This window comes from Peromyscus californicus, unplaced genomic scaffold, assembly GCF_007827085.1.
Source record: "Peromyscus californicus insignis strain IS unplaced genomic scaffold, ASM782708v3 Scaffold_18__1_contigs__length_77618521, whole genome shotgun sequence".
Lineage (NCBI taxonomy): Eukaryota > Metazoa > Chordata > Mammalia > Rodentia > Cricetidae > Peromyscus > Peromyscus californicus.
This window is the reverse complement of record NW_026294480.1, coordinates 61,357,730-61,379,124: the sequence shown is the minus strand read 5'-3', so window position 1 is coordinate 61,379,124 and position 21,395 is coordinate 61,357,730. Positions and strand designations below refer to the sequence as shown.

Below are 21,395 nucleotides of genomic sequence, written 5' to 3'. Positions count from 1 at the left end.
GACTCGTCCCTCCGGACGGTAAGCCAAAATAAACTCCTCCTTGAATGGACTGTGTTTGTGGCGCTTTATCACAGCAGCAGACACGTAACCAACACACATTAGATAAGTACTCTGCCCTAGAGTTTCTGTTCTTCGTAATTAGCCCTTGAGCTAACAAAGAAGCAAGACTTTTACAGCCAGATATCTTAATTAAAAATTTGGACTTTTGCTATGTTCCTTCACTCCAAGAAAAGAGTCCAATCAAAGAGAGCGAATACCTGCCTTAATCTACAGCGGCATGAGACCCAGATGGCTCAGGCACCAGAGATCGTGGGTCTGGTGCTCCCGCGAGCCTCATCACAGGAACAAAAGCAATGGGGATCCAGGAGACTGGTCAGCCACCCACACCCCCTGCTCTCTCTCTACTGAGGCTGTGGGCTGTGTGGGAAGTTTTATTGTCTGAGTTATGAAATAATTTAAATATGTAGTAAAGTCAGAATCACTGTGGGGGTGGGATGAGGTGGAGTCCTTAGAAAACAGGATTACTTAAAGAAAAGAATGTCTTTCTTGGAGTGGAAACTAGGTCCAGAATTAGGTGGGTGGAGGTTTTCTCTTTCTTTTCCAAATGGTGTGAAGTCGCATCGATGACCCTCTGAGAAATAAAGCCCCAGCTGGCTTGTTTCCTGTCCTGTCCCCATCAGCCAGGTTCCCTGTCAGTCATCCAAATTTCTCTCTGCTCAATGGACTAGGCGCAGAACTGCAACCCACAAACATTTCTTCTGTTTCTTGAATCCCTTTTTCCGTCACCTACTTTGGGTCTTCATCTTTCTTCTCTTTGAGAATCCACAGTGTGGTTGGCTCTCCCCTGCCTTCCTGAAACTCCAAACTGACCACAGCCATCTGCTGCTTACAGCGGGATATGGTCCCCGGATTCCCACAATCCTCCCCTGCTTACAGCGGGATATGGTCCCCGGATTCCCACAATCCTCCCCTGCTTACAGCGGGATATGGTCCCCGGATTCCCACAATCCTCCCCTGCTTCCAGTGGGATATGGTCCCCGGATTCCCACAATCCTCCCCTGCTTACAGCGGGATATGGTCCCCGGATTCCCACAATCCTCCCTGATTACAGTGGGGATATGGTCCCCGGATTCCCACAATCCTCCCCTGCTTACAGCGGGATATGGTCCCCGGATTCCCACAATCCTCCCCTGCTTACAGCGGGATATGGTCCCCGGATTCCCACAATCCTCCCCTGCTTACAGCGGGATATGGTCCCCGGATTCCCACAATCCTCCCCTGCTTACAGTGGGATATGGTCCCCGGATTCCCACAATCCTTCCCTGCTTACAGTGGGATATGGTCCCCGGATTCCCACAATCGTTCCCTGCTTACAGCAGGTTGTGGTCCCTGGAGAAGCCAAGCACCTCAGCCACATCTCAAGGCTTCCGCTCTGCGGTCTGGGACTCTATCCTCAACCTGGATGGAGTCCCAGCTTAGGGTCACAGAGAAACATCTGCAGAGTCTCAACACATGGAGTCTGTTCCATTTCTTCGCCCTGCCCCTCTGAGCCCCAGAAAAATTAATGGGCTTCTTCACAAAACCATGTGACAAGTCAAACTGTGGTCCCAGGCACAAGGCTGATGGGTATAAAGAAGGGAGCAAGGTAATGACATGCAAAGTACAAGAGCAATGTGGATGTGGCCGCTAGAACAGTAGCCCCCCCCCCCCCCCCCCCCCCCCCCCCCCCCGTTCCTCCACAGGCCGCTCTACTTCCAAGCCCTGACAAGATCTTCTTGGGCCAGGGGACTTGGTCGATCTCATTTTTACAGAAAGAGCATCAGCACTTCTGTATCTTTCTTTTTAGCACTCAACTGTTCTGGCCTTTGTCCATGAACCTGTGACTCTACAGTATTCCTCATAGGCAGGCTCATATCTAAAATAATAGGGAGAGAGATACAGCACCTTTCTGTGAATTCACTAGATGCTAACTGATTTCAGGGGGTAAAAAGCCCAGAGAACTAAGATCCAAGCAAATGGACAAACTGTTCCAAATTACTTTTAATAATTTCCCACCAGAGAAATCAACACCTAATGGCTAATGCGCGGTTACACCACTCTCACAGGACCAAAAGTAATTGTACATTTGAAAGGCTCTGAATTTCTGAACAATCAAATCTCTTACCAATGTCTCTTCTAAGGTGGGATGGTCTTGGGAGTCATGGCGAGCAGAATTCAAACGCTATGGGACTACAATAATGCCTTAGGCCTCGAAACGTTGAAGAGGCAAGTATTTTGTGTTTGAACTTCTTTCCAAAATTCGTCTGTGCATGTGAATACATCAGCTTCACATATAATGCCATCCCATAATGCTGCTTTGCAGCCCACAACATCTTTCCACATTAACCAAGGCTGCAGAGGCTGGCTTTCCAGTGTCTGTTAGCATCCTACGAATTTCTGTATATCATGGTCTATGAAAATACTATCAAGGATTGATATGTATAACTTACAACACAGTAAAATGTACAAGTTATTCCTTGCCACATATTCCTTCCAAATAGGCATGTTGGCACAACTACAGACATTTTCATCACTTCCCCAAGCCATCCCACTGCCCATTCAGTACTCTACCTAATCCCATGAGTAACCCACCATTCTGACCTCTGTTGCCATGTATTAGTTCTGGGTGCTTGTGGTGGTTTGAAAGAAAATGACCCTCATAGGGAGTGGCACTATTAGGAGGTGTGGCTTTGTTGAAGTAGGTGTGGCCTTGTTGGAGGAAGTGTGTCATTGTGGGGGCCAGGCTTTGAGGTCTCTTATGCTCAAGCTATGCTCAGTGTGGCATACAGCTCACTTCCTGTTGCCTGCAGATGACCATGTCTGCCTGCATGCTACCATGCTTCCCTCCCTGATGATAATGGATGGAACCTCTGAAGCTGTTAAGTGTTCCTTTTTAAGAGTTGCCGTGGCCGTGGTGTCTCCTCACAGCAACAGAACACTAAGACAGTACCCTTGGACTTGGTACAAATAGATCCATATAGTATGTGCTCAGCTGTCCTCATTCCTCTGCACTGTTTACTCTTATCCTATAACACGAATTAAGTAGTTCAAACTTTTTTTAGCGCTGTGTAGTAACCTCATTGTATTTAGCAGTTCTCTTGCTGGGGAAATGTGTTGTTTTTAATTAGGGGCTCAGAATATAACTGCTAGCAACATTCTATCACAAGTCTTTTCTGTGAACATGGGAACTCCCCTGAGTTCATGTTTAAGGACACAATGGCTGGGTCCTAGGGCACAGATATTGACTTTATTGGAAACTGTGGGAATGCCCCCCCCCCCCCCACACATACAAGTTGTCAGTCCTTGTAGTGTGAGCTGTTCTGGGACGTATGCACTGGTATCCCACTGTGGCTTAAATTGCCTTTCCTGGATGAGTGGTAATACTGTCTAGAACCTTTTCTGGAAAACTTGCTTTGGGTGTATGGGTATTTTATTTTGTGGTGCATCTGTTAATGTTTTTTTTTTCTCATTTTTAATTCAAACTTTTGGCTTTTTACCAGTTTATAGGTGTACTTCACATAAAACAGTAGCCCTTTCTCAGCCATGCTCCAGTGGTGCCTTTTTTTTCAGGATTTACTTTTATTTTATGAGTATGGGTGCTTCACCTGCATGTGTCTATGCACTGCATGAGTGCATTTAGTCAAGGAGACCAGAAGAGGGCGTTGCATCCTGCAGATCTGGCGTTTCAGATGGTTGTGAGCCACCATGAGGGTGCCCGCAGTTGAACTTCAAGTCCTGTGGAAAAGCAGCCAGTGCCCTTAACTACTGAGCCATCTCAATGGCGTCTTTGGATGAGAAGCTTGTTCAAGTCCATTTATCTTTTAGAGTTAGTACTTCCTGTCCACCTCAGAAGCACGAGATCTTTACACTCGCTGCCAAATGCCTTCTAAATTCAGCTTTTACATGTAGGCCAAAGGTGCCCTTCAGTCACATGTGTGGTGTGAAGAAGTGAGTGTGGTTATTTGCCCACACAAGTAACCATTCAGAACACACTTTGCAGTAGGAGAAATTCCACAACTCTCTGTGTGTACTTTCATTTCTCAGAACAGCTTAATTCCTTTACATCTTGGTCTAAGTAGCAGCTTCTTGAATGTCACTTAATCATCACATACTATTGTTTTAAGACTATTAGGCCAGAAAGAGGGCTCAGCACCAAGGCGCTTGCCGCCAGGCCTAATAACCTGAGTTTGATCTCTAGAACATACACGGTGGAAGAGAACCTAGTCCTCCAAGTTTTCCTCTGGCCTCTATGTGTGTACCATGGCATACTCACATACGTATGCATACAAAACATAAACAAATAAACGTAGCAAAACTTTTTAAGAAAATTGTTAAGAGTTAGATAGGAAGTACTTCATTTTGGACAAATATATCATGCTTCTAATTTCATCAAAAAGTAGTTAATTTATTAATTCAATTTTTTTACAAAATTAATGTCTGATGATTATAGAGAAGTTACAAAATGTTGTTTTTGAGATAGGGTATCACAATATAGTCCAGGCTGGCCTTGAACTCTTGATCTTCCTGCCTCAGGCTCCCAAGTCCTAGGGTTATAAGCATGTGCTACCACACCTGGCTTGAACATTTTTACTGTAATTTTAAAACAACTTTATTGCAGCTGGTAAAATCTTTCAGCCACGTACAGCCATAAAGACATTATAAGGATAGAATAAGTACACAATAAGCATTTTTGATTGGATAAATTTAGCATAAACCAATAATCACAATTAATACAACAATTAATTCAGACCAAAGCAGAGAAAGATCATGAAACCAAAAGAGAAAAGGATTTAGAAGAAGTGTATTCTTATATTCTTAAAGAGAGACTTGGATCCCAATGGCTTGTTTAAATTCATGGTTTTGTGGTTCCAGAATATCATAGAAAACTTGGGTTTTATTAAAGTAGTCTCGAATATAAAGTAAATCTTCAGTGGAATAACTGTCATCCTTTCCGGTCCAAACAGTCAGGCTGTACCTGTATTAAAACAGAAGTGAATAAGTAAAAGCAAAAGACAGGAAACGGATAAAAAATTCCCCAAAGCCCACAGCAGTCAAACCACCCTGCCCGGCTCCATTCCTTCATCAACATCTAAGTGACCAGAGACGGAACAGACCCCCACTGCTGCCAATACATTATGTAACTTCTATGTTTCAATTACAGAACATTCAGTGGCTTAGAAACCCACAATGGAGCGCTGGAAATGAGTCACATTTCGTAAAAGGAGCTGATGGAAGATTTTGCTGCTGATCAAAGGCTCTGCCCCTCAAATAAAATTACAGCACTATACCTGGGTGTGCTCAGGAGTCAGCATGAAATAAGAAGCATGATGAGGAGAGTGTGAAGAGATCAAGTGTCACCATCACCCCCAACATTCAGTCACTAATGATGTGCCTTGGAGTATTCTTTAGACAGGACAGGATGCCAAGAGATGGCATTAACAAGAGCAAACAGGTGTTGGCGAGAGGGCTCATAGACCCACCTGGTGGAAGGAGAGAACCAGCTCCTGCAAATTGTCCTCTGCCCTCTGCATGCACACTGTGAGACACGTGTATCCCCCACCACACATAAAATACATAAATAAGATGAAAAAAGGAATAGCAATACATTTTAAAACAAGAGCATATGCAAAATTTTACCTATGCATGAACATGCCAGAGTCTGGGTATAGTTTCTCTATTTTGCTTTTTATTGATCTGGCTGCTGCATGCCTGGGAACACCATACTCTTTAGTGGTCACATTCCCTTTGCCCCATAAACCTGTTGGATCCAGGAGAGACCTGGAAAGCATTTCTGTTACTAACGAAGACACATGTTAGCAAGGAGCATGGTTCTGTTAAGCTGCTGTCCTGATGAGAAATGAGAGTCAAGAAATACGACAGAGGGAAATACTTCAGACTGAGTTCCCAGAAGTGTCATGTGACACACTGAAAAGAACTTTAAACCACACTACAGGTCACAAAAAGAAAAAAGTGAACACTAGCTTTTAACTCTCTGTATTTTTTCTCAGATGGAATCTATTAATTTATCTGGGTACCATGGTAATGAACCTTATAACAAGACACAGATATGATTACTTAGGTTAAGGAAAGAACTTTCCAGGTCATTTCTCCCTCATTAAACGGCTCTCCATTTTATCAAAACTGAAATGGGATAAAAAAGATTGTAAAAGGGCATCTTAAATTCAATTCATTTAAGTCAATTCTCAGGACACACTCTTAAAAACATTCTTATTGTGAGAAATCACATGACAGTGTAAAAGTCACAAATGTAGTTTCTAACCAATTACTGTAAAGTGAATGTCAGTGTAACCAAAGCACAAAGCGAGAGACTGGGTGGGCAGCACTCAGGGGCACCTGCATGCCCCTGCGCCATCACAGCCTGTCCTTGGACCTCTCCTCTCATCTGTTCTTCTCGTCCTACTTCAGGAAGCAAGGTATGTAAGGTGGGTGCTTTGATTAAGAGAGGGAAGAGGAGAATACATATTTATCTTTACTCATATTTCCACAAAGAAGCCGATAGCTGGTTAATGAGGCATCAGGCCCTGTGGTGAGGGGGACCCCGCATAGATACAGAGACTCTTCCCAGCAACCCTTTGGTTCTGTCTGGTTTTTGAACTTATGCATTAATGATTGAGAAATTAAAGTCACCCAAGGGAAAATGAAAAGGCGGGAGTTAAACACTACATAAGACTGTGTGACAGACGCTGGTGGCTTTATTTAATTTCCCATTTTTCTTATATAACAGATCTCTTCATTCTGTCTACATAGTTATACAAACAAGAGCCACATTTCCCAGACTTACCTGCTGCTGGGAGTAGGCACAAACTGTGACAGTAGATGAACACGAGAGGAACACACGTGACTGCGACACTACAGAGCAGAAGGGTCCCCAGCCTTATCTACCCATGGAAACCAAACCTCATCAGAGGAGACGGAGAAGCCTTCCCCATGTTCACCAAGGAAGGACTCATTGAGAAGGTAGAAAACAACTGGAAGTGTCTACTGCTCTGAATTTTAGGACTCTCAGTTCTACACAACGAACAGTAAAGGACATGCAAGGTCAGATACATCCTGACCATAACAGTGGGGGACTTCAGTACCCCACTCTCATCCTTAGGTAGGTCCACCAGACCCCCCCAAAGCAAGCAAAGAAATGTCAGAGCTAAACTATGCCACAGCTAAGTGATAGCTGCAGGATATCTCAGCCAAGTGACAGGGAACAAGTACTTCTCAGTGGCAGATAAAACCTCTAAAATAAAATTATAGGTCACAAAGCAAGCCTTAATAACATTGAAAAACTTCCTAATAAAGCATCATACTATACTAAACAGCAAGAGAAACACAGAAATGAAGCCAACACTCAGAGACTGAATGATGCACCGTCCTTATTTAATTGATTTATTTAATTCTGAGGGTCAAACCCAGGGCTCTGTGTGTAATAGGCAAGCACTCTACCAAAATCCATAGTTCCTGAAAAACACTTTTGAATGAACAGTGAGCCACGGAATAAAGCAGAGAGGGAATTTTTAAAATTTAAAGTTGATTCTAGGAATTTATCAACTGAAAATGGCAGCACAGCTCACTGGAACCCTGGGTACAGCTCACTGGAACCCTGGGTACAGCTGAGGCAACAGGAAAGCTGCCAGAGAAAATCACAGGGCACATAGACACCGGCCAGGACCTTTATAGAGAGCTCGAATAGCATAGGAGATAACTCCAAGAACTGACAATGGAATTACATGAAATTAGCAAGTTCCTGCACAGCAAATAAACCACCAACAGAGTGAGCGCACAACCACAGGATGGAAGGAAGTCTGGGCCAGTTGTACTTCAGAGCTAACATTTAGAATACAGAAAAAACAGCAAAAATTAAACACCCAAGCCTGAAACCTTCCAATAAATGGGCTAATAAACTGAATTGAGATTTCTGAAAAGAACATAAACAGCTAATAATACTTTTAAAGCTCTTCAACATTTTTAGTCACCAAAGAAATGCAAATAACAAATTCTGGAGAGGATGCCAGAAAAGATAAACCACTGGTAGGAATGTAAAACTGTGCAGCCACCAAGGAAACTGGTGTAAAGGTTGCTCAAAAGACTAAAATAAAATTACCATAAGACCTAGCTGGGCATACACTCAAAGGATTCCACATCCCATCAGACAGATATCTGCACACACATGTTTACTGCCACATTATTCACAATTGTGAGGAATGGAACCATCTTAAATATCCATTAACTAAAACAGGCTAAAGAAAATTAGATACATATACACAACAGGATTTTATTCAGCGATAAACAAAAATGAAATCACATTTGTAGGAAAATGGAGCTTGAAAATTATTATAATAAAGTATGTCAAGCTCAGAAATACAATTTTCTCTGAATTGAAGCATTCTATCTCCCAGGACAGCTTATTTAGTCTTAGGAAGTGCTAAAGGGAGACACTTTAATATCCAGGAAGCAAACAACTCACAAGTCCCAGGAAGTTCCTGAAACTTACCAGATTCAGAAGTCCCCTCTTCCTTATTTAAGTGGTAAGGACTGCTGAAGAGTGGAGACTTTGATATGAAGAGTTGTCTGCAGGTTAAGTAGACAGGTTTGGGACTCAAACTTTTACCCGTCATCACGGTGTTGGGGTGAACTTTTTGTGAGGCAAATGCCTTTGAGTCATCCATGCTACTGTAAGTAAACTCTCACCCAAATTCTTGCAAATAACCCAAATAAACTCATTTCACCGATTTGGACTTTGGTGATATCTATACTCTGGTCTGTCATCAATTCCCTATCTGGTGTGAGCAGATATCTGTTCATGTCTCCCAGGAATAATGCTTCACAATAGATAAAACCCCCCTATTTTCTCCTGTATGAGGATCCTAGATTGTAGTTACTCTATTTGGAGGGAGCATAGGCAACAAAAAGTAAAAAGGCGACCTTCAGAGGAAGGTTTAGAGAGGAAAGAAGAAGAAGGTAATTGAATACATGTAATATAAAAGCAGAGAGGGTCACTTGGGGCAGGAAAGGACAGGAGGCAGCTAATGAGAGGTAGAGAGCAGGAGAAGAGGGGACCAACAAGAGAATGCATAAAATATCATAATGAAATCAATCATAACAGTAAGTGCTAATTTAAACAAATAAAACTGTCAAAGTAGTAAGTTTAGTAAATGTGGTTTAAATGAGAATAGATCCCCCCAGAGACACATATATTTGGATGTTTGGTTTCCAGTTGGTGGAATTTTTTAGGAAAGATTAGGTATGGCCTTATTGAAGGAGGTATGTCACGGGGGCAGGTGGGCTTTGAGGTTTCAAAACCCTATGCCAGATCCAGTTCCTTTTTCTCTGCCTCCTGCTTGTGGATCAGATGTAAGATCTCAATTACTGCTCCTCCATGTCTGCCTGCCTGCCTGCTTCCTGCCATGATGGTCATGGACTCACTCTCCGAAACTGTAAGCAAGCCCCCAATTAAATGCTTTCTTTCATAAGCTGCCTTGGTCATGATGTCTCTTCAAGAAATAGAAAAGTAATTAAGACAGTAAATTTACATAATAAAACCTAACATAATTATCAGCACATTTCTATATACACTAACAACAAATGAGAAACAAAAAAGAAATATGAAAAGAATTGCAATTCAAGAGCATCATAAATAATTAAATAGGATATCTGTAGATTAAAGACTATAAAAATTAATGAAAGATGTTAAAGATGATGTGTATAAACCTATGTTTAGGGGTTGGAAGAATTAGCACTGTTAAGCCATCCATCTTATTCAAAGCAACCAATGAAATCCCATAAAAGTACCTGTACTAGTTACTGTTCTGCTGCTGGGATAAAACGCCGTGACCAAAAGTGACTTGAGCTTATTTTGGCTTATGGTTCCAGAGGGATAAGAGTCCATCACGGTGGGGAGGCGGCAGCAAGCGGTAGGCATGGTAACAGGAGCAGGAAGCTACGGCTACATTTCAACAACGAGCACAGAGAATGAACTGAAAGTAGAGTGAGGCCATATAATCTCAACGCCCACCCCAAGTGATGTGCTTCCTCCAGCATCTCTGGACCACTTAAACCTCCCTGAACAGAACCCTGACTGGGAACCAAGTGTTCAAATACCTGAGCTTATGGGGTCATTTTTCACTCAAACCACCACATTTCACTCCCTGGCCTCCATAGGCTTATGGGCACATCATAGCACAAAACACACTCGGTCCAACTTCAAAAGTCCCCATAGTCTCTAACATTTTAAAAACTATTTAAAAGTCCAAAGTATCCTCTGAGACTCAAGGCAATCTGTTCACTGTAACCCTCTGTAGAATCAAAAAGAAGGTCACATATTCCCAAAACAGTGGAACGGGACGTGCATTACAGCTGTAAAAGGGAAGAAGGGGGCCAGAGCCAGGAGACACCAGGCCTGAGAACGGCCAAAGCCCAGCAGGGTCAACACCAAGTCCTGTAGCTGCATGTCTGACCCTGGATGTCAGGGGCTTAGCTGGCTCTGTCCCTGCTACACACATCTGTCGGGAGCAGCTCCACTCCCGGTGTGCAGCTCTTCGTGGTAGATGTTGCATGGGTCTAGCATTTCCAGCATCTTGTGGTTTCTGACTACAAATCAGGCCTCACTTTCACGTATCACACAGTGTCCTCTCACAGCCTCTTGCTCTCTCTGGGCCTCCATGCATGGACTCCAATGCCACATGCTGCCTGACCCCAGCAGCTCTCTGGACACCTCAGCAGAAGGATCCATGACCCTTCCATTCTCATGCCTCTAAAGCCAGCACTATGTGGGTGATACTGCAAATTTTGGCTGTTAGTTTGAGAAGGACATGTGAGAGCCAAAGTTATGTTTTAAGTTTTTTTTTTTTTGGTTTTTCAAGACAGGGTTTCTCTGTGTAGCTTTGTGCCTCTCCTGGAACTCACTTGGTAGCCCAGGCTGGCCTCGAACTCACAGAGATCCACCTGCCTCTGCCTCCCGAGTGCTGGGATTAAAGGCGTGCGCCACCACTGCCCAGCATGTTTTAAGTTTTAACTGCCGTGCCTAAGAGAGCCATAAAACAAAAATGCCTCTAACCTGTAAGTCCCTTGCCCAAGGACAGATACTTCCTGAAATGCTGGAGGCTATTGTTTATAGGCGATAACAAGCCATGTGTTTTCACTCCCTAAACAAGTTTGTTTGACCCAGCTGCATGGGATGTGCTTGATCACGTGAAGGCAGGAGGTACATAGGCAGGAAGTAGGTCAGGATGTATGCTTGCCCCTGATTGGACCTGGTTGGAAATAAGATGGCCTTATGGGTTTGCCTTTATCAGCCTCAGCAAAAATGTGACTCATTGTCATTTTCTGGCAACCCCAGAATGGTCCTGGCCAGAGTCCATCATCCTGACCAGTATTTAATTAAAACTTGCTTCAAATCTGGCTCAAAAATTGTGGTAGTAGTCTTATTTTCACCTGGTGGGATTAACATTTTCTGGAGGCCCCAGTGAGATTCAGACTACACCCCCATGTTCTAAAGCCAGACTTTCTATCTGGAACTCCAGGGCTGAGGGGCCACCTCAGAAGGCATGTGCCTTGAGAATTCTAAAGCTTAGAGGTTGCCTTCAGTTTATTGGCGTGAACTACCACAATGAGAAAAGCACCAAGCATCTCCAGAGGCCTCCTGATGAGTCATAGACTGGTTCTGTTCTCTGGGATCCCAATCTGGGACAGGGAGGAGGTTCAATAGGACCCCAATATTCTCCCATCCAGGGCAATAGCAAGATATCACTCACCCGCCTGGTTCTGATTGGTTGAAAGGTTTTGTCTTGTCTGTTTCAATTGTCTGTTTTGTTGTTGGGACATTTTGTCAGTTTTCTGTGTGTTGATGGGTCTGTGATTTCTGGTGTGTTTGTTGCAAATCTGGAGCAGAGACAGATAACTGGTCAGCTGACTGCCCTCATGCACCCTGTGGCATGGGGACATCAAACAAAGACCTCCAGCAGACTTCCTAGGCTTGGCTATGGGCTCACAGGGAATCCAGGATGCAGCATGGGGCAATCCATTTCCTTCCTGTTGGACACCGCGCCACTTACTCATTCCTGAGGGAGTGTTGGGATCCCACCTCTCCTTGTTTCCCTATTGTTGGGGTAGGGGGACAGCCTCACCCACCTCACCAGACCCCACCACTTAACTGTATTTTCAGTGGTACCTAATGGGAAGAGATTTTCCAGCTACGGTAGGAGCTTTCATTTCATTGCTCCCTCCATGTGCCTCACTCCAGACTGGTCAGCAGCGCTCCTCCTCCTCATGCACAGTGACACAGACAGGGCCCTGCTCTCTCTCAAGTTCCAGGGGAGATCAGGATCCACTGCCTTGTCCCCGATTCCAGAAGAATGAGGTCTCACCCTACAAGCTTTTCTCCTCCTGGATCCCTCTTCTAATTAACTCAACTAATTGTTACAGGATCACCATAAGAGCTGGAGTCCAAGGATCATCAGATATACCCAGGTAGTAAGGAACACCCCCAGGCCCGAAAGTGTCTGGGCTCTGCAAAAACAGACTTTAATATAACAATCTATTACTGTTAAATGTTCTCAGCAATTGATTACCTGTGTCTCCTGGATGCTAAACTAATAAAGGAAACAGGTGCCTTAAAATAATCTCTCTCAAAGCTGTCCACTCTCCCCACACTTATTCAATATAGTACTTGAAGTTCTAGCCAGAGCAATAAGACAACGTAAGGAGATCAAGGGGATACAAATTGGAAAGGAAGAAGTCAAGCTTTCCCTATTTGCAGATGACATGATAGTATACATAAGTGTCTCCAAAAATTCGACCAAGGAACTCCTATAGCTTATAGACACCTTCAGCAATGTAGCAGGATACAAGATTAACTCAAAAAAATCAGTAGCTCTCCTATATACAAATGACAAACGGACTGAGAAAGAAATCAGAGATACATCACCCTTTACAATAGCCACAAATGATATAAAATACCTTGGGGTAACTCTAACTAAACAAGCGAAGGACCTGTATGACAAGAACTTTAAGTCCCTGAAGAAAGAAATTGAAGAAGATGTCAGAAAATGGAAAGATTTCCCATGCTCGTGGATAGGTAGGATCAACATAGTAAAAATGGCAATCTTACCAAAAGCAATCTACAGATTCAATACAATCCCCATGAAAATCCCAACACAATTCTTCACAGACCTGGAAAGAACAATACTCAACTTCATATGGAAAAACAAAAAACCCAGAAGCCAAAAGAATCCTGTACAATAAAACACCCTCTGGAGGCATCATGATCCCTGACCTCAAGCTCTACTCTAGAGCTACAGTAATAAAAACAGCTTGGTACTGACATAAAAACCGACATGTGGGCCTATGGAACGAACTAAAGACCCTGACATTAATCCGCACACCTATGAATATATGATTTTCAACAAAGAAGCCAAAACTATACAATGGAAAAAAGAAAGCATCTTCAACAAATGGTGCTGGCATAACTGGATGTCAACATGTAGAAGACTGCAAATAGATCCATATCTGTCACCGTGCACAAAACTTAAGTCCAAAGACCTCTATATAAATCCAGTTACTCTGAACCCAAGAGAAGAGAAAGTAGGAAGTAGTCTTGAACGTGTTGGCACCGGAGATCACTTCCTAAATATAACACCAGTAGCACAGACACTGAGAGAAACAATTAATAAATGGGACTTCTTGAAACTGAGAAGCTTTTGTAGGGCAAAGGACATGGTCAACAAGACAAAGCAACAGCCTACAGAATGGGAAAAGTTCTTCACCAACCCCACATCTGACAGAGGGCTGATATCCAGAACATATAAAGAACTCAAGAAATTAGACATCAAAATACCCAGCAGTCCAATTAAAAAATGGGTTATAGAGCTAAACAGAGATTTCTCAACAAAAGAAGCTCAAATGGCTGAAAGACATTTAAGGAATTGCTCAAAATCCTTAGTCATCAGGGAAATGCAAATCAAAACAACTCTGAGATACCACCTTACGCCTGTCAGAATGGCTAAGATCAAAAACACTGAAGACAGCTTATGTTGGAGAGGATGTGGAGCAAGGGGACACACCTCCACTATTGGTGGGAATGCAAGCTTGTACAGCCACTTTGGAAATCAATATGGCACTTTCTTAGAAAACTGGAAATCAACCTCCCTCAAAACCCAGCTATACCACTCTTGGGCATATACCCAATGAATGCTCAAACATACTATAAGGACACATGCTCAACTATGTTCATATCAGCATTATTTGTAATAGCCAGAACCTGGAAACAACCTAGATGCCTTTCAACTGAAGAATGGATAAAGAAAATGTGGTACATATACACAATGGAGTACTACTCAACAGAGAAAAACAATGACATCATGAGGTTTGCAGGCAAATGGATGGAACTAGAAAAAAATCATCCTGAGTGAGGTAACCCATGCTCAGAAAGACAAGCATGGTACGTACTCACTCATAAGTGGATACTAGAAGTAAAGCAAAAGATAACCAGACTGCAACTCACAACTCCAGTGCAGTTACCTAGTAAAGAGGACCCTAAGAAGGACACAGGGATCACCCACAGACAGAGAAATGGATGAGATCTACATGAACAAAGTGTGGGTGGGTGGGGGTAATGGAGGGCAAGGGTTGGGGGAAAGAGAGCTTAGGGGAGCGGGAGGTCCCAGCTAGATCAGGAACAGAGTGGGAGAACAAGGAAAGAGACAACATGATAAATGAAGACCCCATGGGAATAGGAAGAAGCAGAGTGCTAGAGAGGTCCCTAGAAATCCACAAAGATACCTCCACTATAGACTACTGGCAATGGTCGAGAGAGTGCTTGAGCTGACCTGCTCTGGTGACTGGATGGCTGAACACCCTAGCTGTCATGATAGAATTCTCATCCAGTGTCTGATGGAAGCAGATGCAGAGATCCACAGCCAAACCCAAGGTGGAGCTCCAGGAGTCCAATCAGTGAGAGAGAGGAGGGATTATATGAGCAAGAGATATGGAGATCATGATTGGAAAAAGCACAGGGACAAATAGTTAAACTAGTGGAAACACATAAACTGTGAACCAATAGCTGAGGAGCCCCCATTTAACTAGACCAGGCCCTCTGGATAAGTGAGACAGTTGATTAGCTTGAACTGCTTAGGAGGCCCCCAGGCAGTGGGACCAGGACCTGTCCTTGGTGTATGAGCTGGCTTTTTGGCACCTAGGGCCTATGCTGAGACACTTTGCTCTGCCTTGACGTAGGGAGGAGGGGACAGGACCTGCCTCAACTGAATCTACCAGGCTGGGCTGACTCCCCAGGGGAGAACTTGCCTTGGAGGAGGTGGGAATGGGGGGTAGATTGGGAGGAAGGCTAGGGGGTGGGAGGAGGGAGGACAGGGGAATCCATGGCTAATATGTAAAATTAAATTAATTATAAAATAAAAATAAAAAATCTATCTCTGATAAGGCTTATCTCAGGTAAAAAATAAAAACATGTTCCAATCTCTCTCTCTCTCTCTCTCTCTCTCTCTCTCTCTCTCTCTCTCTCTCTCTCTCACTCACTAACACAAGCAGAGTACTAAATACTACAATGTCATGTCATGGTCACCAGCCCAAAACTTTAATTTTCTCATGGCTGCTTCTTAATATGTTTCAATTTTTTCTAAGCTCCAGAAACTAGCTTAAATCCATCTGGACAGGTCAGATCTACTTCAGACAAGTGCCAATCCCAAACCTTCCTGGTCTTGGGACCCCCTCTCTCACCCTGGGAACCCCCCAAAGGAAAAAATAAAATAATAATAATTCTTTCTTCTTAGCTTTTCTCTGTCTCACCAGCATCCTGTCAGACACAAGCAGTCAGAGTCCAAGCCAAAAAAGATGAACAGCTCCAAGGCAGCAGACGACAACCCACTATCCCAGGACTCCTATCTACTTCAGAAGCCCCCTTCCCTACGCCCCCCCCCCGCAAGAATCAACCGATGCCCATCAAGTCAGCTGGAAGCAGTTTTTCCAGGAGAAACGATGCCCCTACTCCTGTTCACCCACTTTTTTATAATAAGCAAAAGTCTGGAATGTTAGGATTCTGCCGCTCTAGCTATATGACCACACATGTGCAGTTAGTTCAGTAGCTAAGTAAGGGGCCTCACTTCGTCAGTGTGTTGCATGATTATGTAATGCATGTGGCGTGGTCATGCAATCAGCACATGCGTAGCTCCATAAGCCCACAAGCACATGTGCAGGGGAATCCTTAAAAAGCCGGTCACAGACTCCTCTCCTCTCTTCTGCTTTCTTTCCCTCCCACTCTGCACTCCCTTCGCCCCTGCACATGTCTCTGGTACTGGGTTTTGTAGTGCCTCTGACCTTTCTCGAATGGTAAAAGTGCTGCGTTTAAAACCAACAATAAGAGTCACCCAGGTGGTGTTCATTTTAAAGACATGGAGGAGTCACGGAGAACAGCTGAGGCTTGTCACTATGTGGCAGGTCTGGAGTTTCTAAAGAGAGCCCAGGAAAAGGACTCTGGCAGTTTTGGAGATGCCAGTACCATGTGATAGTCACCAGAAACACCAGCCACAATGAAATGGAGCCGGCTGGGACCTAGAAGGCAGGCTATGTATATGCTGCTGAGAGTGAGGCCAGAGAGGAGATCCAAGCCCCTTGGAAAAACCCAGGGTTTATGAATGAATCCCAGATGTTGAGCACTGAACTGTTTGCATTTTTAGAGCTTGGATTTACCTTATGCTGATTATGTTTGTGCCCTGTATCTTGAAGTAGAAAAGGTACTTTATTTTTTTATATTACAAGAACACACAGTTGAAAGATTTTAAACTTTCTTAACAGGAAATCTTGTAGTTTAACAGAAAAAAATTAAGAAAAAAAACTGGATATTTTTTAAAGAACGACTTTGAAAATGTTCAAATTTATAAGGTTTGGAACTTTTAAGTTTAGAAAATGTTTTATATTATTAACATGTGATCTTATAAAAATAAATACATATATACATACATACATACATACATACATACATACATATATACATACACACATACATACACAAAAGGGCCACACCTATGAGTGTCAAACATGAACACAAGAACCTGGTATATTCCTGTCTTATGATGTAGCAGGACAAAGAGCAGACTGGCAAAGAGCTTGGAGCAGCAGTTCTCAACCCATGGGTCATGACTTTTTGGGGATTGAAAGACCCTTCCACAGGGGTAGCCTAGGGCCACCTGCACATTGGATGTTCCCATTACAATTCATAACAGTGGCAAAATTACAGTTATGAAGTAGCAATGAAATAATTTTATGGTTGGGGGTCACCACAACACGGGAACTATGTTGAAGGGTCCCAGCATTAGGAAGGTTGGGAACCACTGGCTTAGAGACTGTCTCTCCTTACCTAAGGTCTACTCAGGCTGAAGAATGCACACATAGCCTCCTTCTCTTTGCTAACTTTGTTAAGCTTTAGCTATTTCGATCACTGTGTCATGTAAGCACCTATTACATTCTGCGAAGGTGCAGTATGAAAGGACCAGGAGGGTAAGGTCGCCAGACTCCCTGTGGACTGTACTAATTATTTAAAGTTTGATTTTGATACCAAGAGCCTCAGTTCAGAAACTGTTATTTTTTTAAGGCCCAGACTTAATAGAGATAAAGCTGCAAATTCTAATCTTATAAAAATTTCTAACATTGCAAACGGTTAAAGATAACTAAGACATGCATGTTAATGGTCAGTCACCCACTAAAGGATCAAATTCTTTACTATGTTCAGAACTGTACTTGTAGTCATGCCAAGTACTGATGTAACTGACTAGAAAACATCAAGCTTCCCAGTGCTCTTTTTCTCTTCAAGTGGTACATTTCTATTTCCTTCTGCCCCATTGCTCTTTTCACTGTACACATGCAGAAGCGTCGTCAATAATAACCATATCACAAACTCAACACTAAATAGTCTTGAAATTTCCTTCACTAAGGAAATTACTCCTTTTCTTAATTTAAGCCTCAAGCAAGTTCTCACAGGGACAGAAGGCATCCGGAGTCTTTGCTAGAGTATCACAGGAATGGTCTTTAGCCAAGTTGCTGTTAAAGCCCTCGCTTCCCTCTGAAATCTCCTGAGCCCGGCATCCCTTCACAGTCCACCTGGCTCTCAGCATCACTGTCATTTGGGACCCCACTAGGCTGGCCCATCCAGCTCTGCTTACAGCATCCAACCACTTTTCTAGTCCTAAGTTCCAAAGCCTTCCACATTCCCTGGATGGGGGCGGGGGGATGACAGGTTCTTCAGAGCAAGAGTCCACTCTTAGCACCAACACAAGAATTAATTACTTTCATGTTGCTGTGATAAACACCATGGCCAAAAGCAACTTACAGAAAGTGTGTTTACTCTGGCTTATGGTTCCAAAGGGACAAACGGCCATGGTGGGGAGGCATGGCAGCAAGTGGCAGGCATGGCGATAGGAACAGGAAGCTGAGAGATCACATCTCAACTGTAAGCATGAAACAGAAAACAAACCGGGGGGGGGGGGGGGGGTGGGCTGTACTCTGAATGCCCAACCTCCAGGGACATACTTCCAGCAAGGCCTAACCACCTAAACCTCCCAAACAGCACCACCAACTGGGAACTAAGTGTTCTAATGCCCGAGCCTAGGAGGGACACATCTCATTCAAACCACCATAGTACTAACGGTATTTTTAATAGAAATAAGATCCTGAAGTTTATATGGAACTATGGAAAATCTGAATATCTAAAGACTCTTGAGCAAAAAGAAAAATATTGGAAGTATCACATTCTTGATTTAAAGTCAAATTACAAAACCATAGTAATCAAAACCACAGAACCATGAAACAGAAAAGATCACCTAGAAATAAGTTGACAGACTTACCATCAAATGTTCTTCAATTATAAATCCATAAAGCAGAGATATAGACATTATCTGCTTACATGAAAATAAAATGATTAAAAACTACCACTTAGATGGCTAACAGATGCAGACCTGTTCAGATCAGCAATGTCTGACCGACGGGATATGTTTCAAGCACAGGGCAGAGAAAGAGAGCAGTCTTCAACATCTATATTAATATAAGTAATTCAGTTATCTTAACAAATGCAAAGGTGAAAACCAGCGGTGTGAGCATCCACCCAGAGCAATGACAGGAAGTCAGTGCTCTAAGGAAGAAGGGAAGGAACCACTAAGTCATAAGCCAGAAAAATCAATCCAATCAGAGAGCTCACTTAAAGAACTATCATCCAGTCTAGGAACAGGGAGATTGCCCTGGGGGTAAAACTTTTGTGTGTGTGTGTTTTGAGTCAGGGTTTCTCTGTGTAGTCCTGGTTGTCCTAGAACTACGACCTGAGTAGGGATGCCCAGGACTCACATAGAAGAATGGTATGATGGTATGAGCACACATCTGTGACCTCAACACAGGTGGTTGGAGGAAGGGAAGAGAGACTGGAGGATCCCTAGAGCAGACTGGCTAGCCAGCCTAACCAGTCAGTAAGCACCGGGTTCAATGAGAGACTTTGTGCTGTCGAACAATCCTTTTCTACACTATGAATATGTATTACTCTCATTTGCTAATAAAGAGCTGACTGACTGATAGCTGGGCAGGAAGAGATTGAGTGTGAGAGCCAGACTAGGAGAATTCTGGGAAGAGGAAGGGCGGAGCCAGTCACTGGCAAACACAGAGAAGCAAGACGAGAATGTCTTGTGGCTAAACATAGTTAAGACTTAAGAATTATGGGTTAATTTAAGTGTAAGAGTTAGCTAGTAACAATCCTGAGCTATTGGCTGAGTATTTATAAGTAATATTAACCCTCTGAGTGGTTATTTGGGAACTGACAGGCAGTAGAGAAATGTCTGACTACACCTTGTCTCAAAAAATATGGTGGCGAGTAATTGAGGAACACACCTGACACCAGTCTCTAGCCTGTGAGTACATCTGCATGCACGTGTATACACACATGAATGTTTACACATGCATGCACCACACATAAAAATTATCTAGTTTACAGCCAGGCAGTGGTGGTGCATGCCTTCAATCCCAGCACTCGGGAGGCAGAGGCAGGCAGATCTCAGTGAGTTAGAGGCCAGCCTGGTCTACAGAGTGAGTTCCAGGATACCCAGGACTGTTTTACAGAGAAACCCCATCTCAAAAAAACAAAACAAGAACAACTACAAAAATTATCTAGTCTAGTCAAGAAATTAGTGAAAAAGATACATTAAGGAACTGAAGACTTTTAAGAAACTAAGAGAGCAATCAACTACTTTAGTCAGTTGTATCTAAGTAAGTTTAAAAACATGGATTGAACAATTTTCTAAGAAAATATAATTTATGAAACTTGGCTTCTAAGGCCATTGAAAACTAAGCAAACCACTTATTAAATCATAAATAGAAAGGTTGTTCAAGCTTAGCCTTCCCCAAAGCCTCAGGTTTAGAAGGTTTCACATGTAGGCCATTTAAATGTTATTTTCAGTATCTTTGAATACATAAGAAGGTACTGGTCATTTTATGAAATGCTCATACCTAAAACTGAGAAAGGAAATCATGCAGATCAAGGGAGAATCAGCGCTGAGAAGCACATGGCAGGACTGGCGTGTCAGACACAGTGGGGAGGTAGGGGTGGGAAAAGACCACGATGGGAAAAATCGCACAGTAAATGTTCTCTTACTAGGCACGGAGGGAAGAGAAGATACTACTTTTTTTTTTTTTTTTTTTTTTTTTTTTTTGGTTTTTCGAGACAGGGTTTCTCTGTGTAGCTTTGCGCCTTTCCTGGAACTCACTTGGTAATCCAGGCTGGCCTCGAACTCACAGAGATCCGCCTGGTTCTGCCTCCCGAGTGCTGGGATTAAAGGCGTGCGCCACCACCGCCCGGCGAGAAGATACTACTTTTGGCTAACCTGGATGGAACTCGATCTGTAGACCAGGCCGGCCTCAAACTCACAGAGATATGGCTGCTTTTGCTAGCCTGCTGGGATTAAAGGCGTGGCCACCACAGCCAGCCAAGATGGCTTTCACAGGAATAGAAAAAGCATTTGGGAAAACTGAAAACACATAGGAATTTGGATGCTTGTTTAGACTGGCATCTTTGCAGGATTTGAAAAGCTTTCACATTAACAATGTCCATAATCACTAATAATTGGACACGTTTCTAGAATTCTCCATATGGGCATTATGGCATCTGTGTGAGAGAACTCTTCCCTGGGGGTGTCCTGTGCAGAACACACTCATGGCTCCTGGCACAAGAAGCCACGAGAATCCCTGTCACACACAGAAGGTCCCAGAACAGAAATGTCCTCAGGCGTTACCTGCTGGAGTTAGGCTTCCCCTAGCTGTGAACCCTGGTTCTGGAAACTAACAACAAACCTGGAAAAGGGAAA

The 21,395-nt window shown here is 43.3% G+C and overlaps 1 protein-coding gene across 4 annotated transcripts in view; it reads right to left on the bottom strand.

Annotated features, from left to right (window-relative positions):
• Nucleotides 1–4,423: 4,423 nt before the first annotated feature.
• Nucleotides 4,424–21,395, bottom strand: part of Fam151b (family with sequence similarity 151 member B) — a 41,145-nt gene continuing 24,173 nt past the window's right edge. For 2 of the 4 annotated variants that reach the window (XM_052743583.1, XM_052743585.1), the window contains one exon: nt 4,424–5,014. In XM_052743583.1, coding sequence (XP_052599543.1) covers nt 4,855–5,014 — 160 coding nt within the window. In that variant the 3' untranslated portion in view covers nt 4,424–4,854. Of the gene's footprint in view, nt 5,015–9,840; nt 9,995–11,801; nt 11,929–21,395 lie in introns of all 4 variants that reach the window. The other 2 variants (XR_008219603.1, XM_052743584.1) reach the window with 2 other exon arrangements.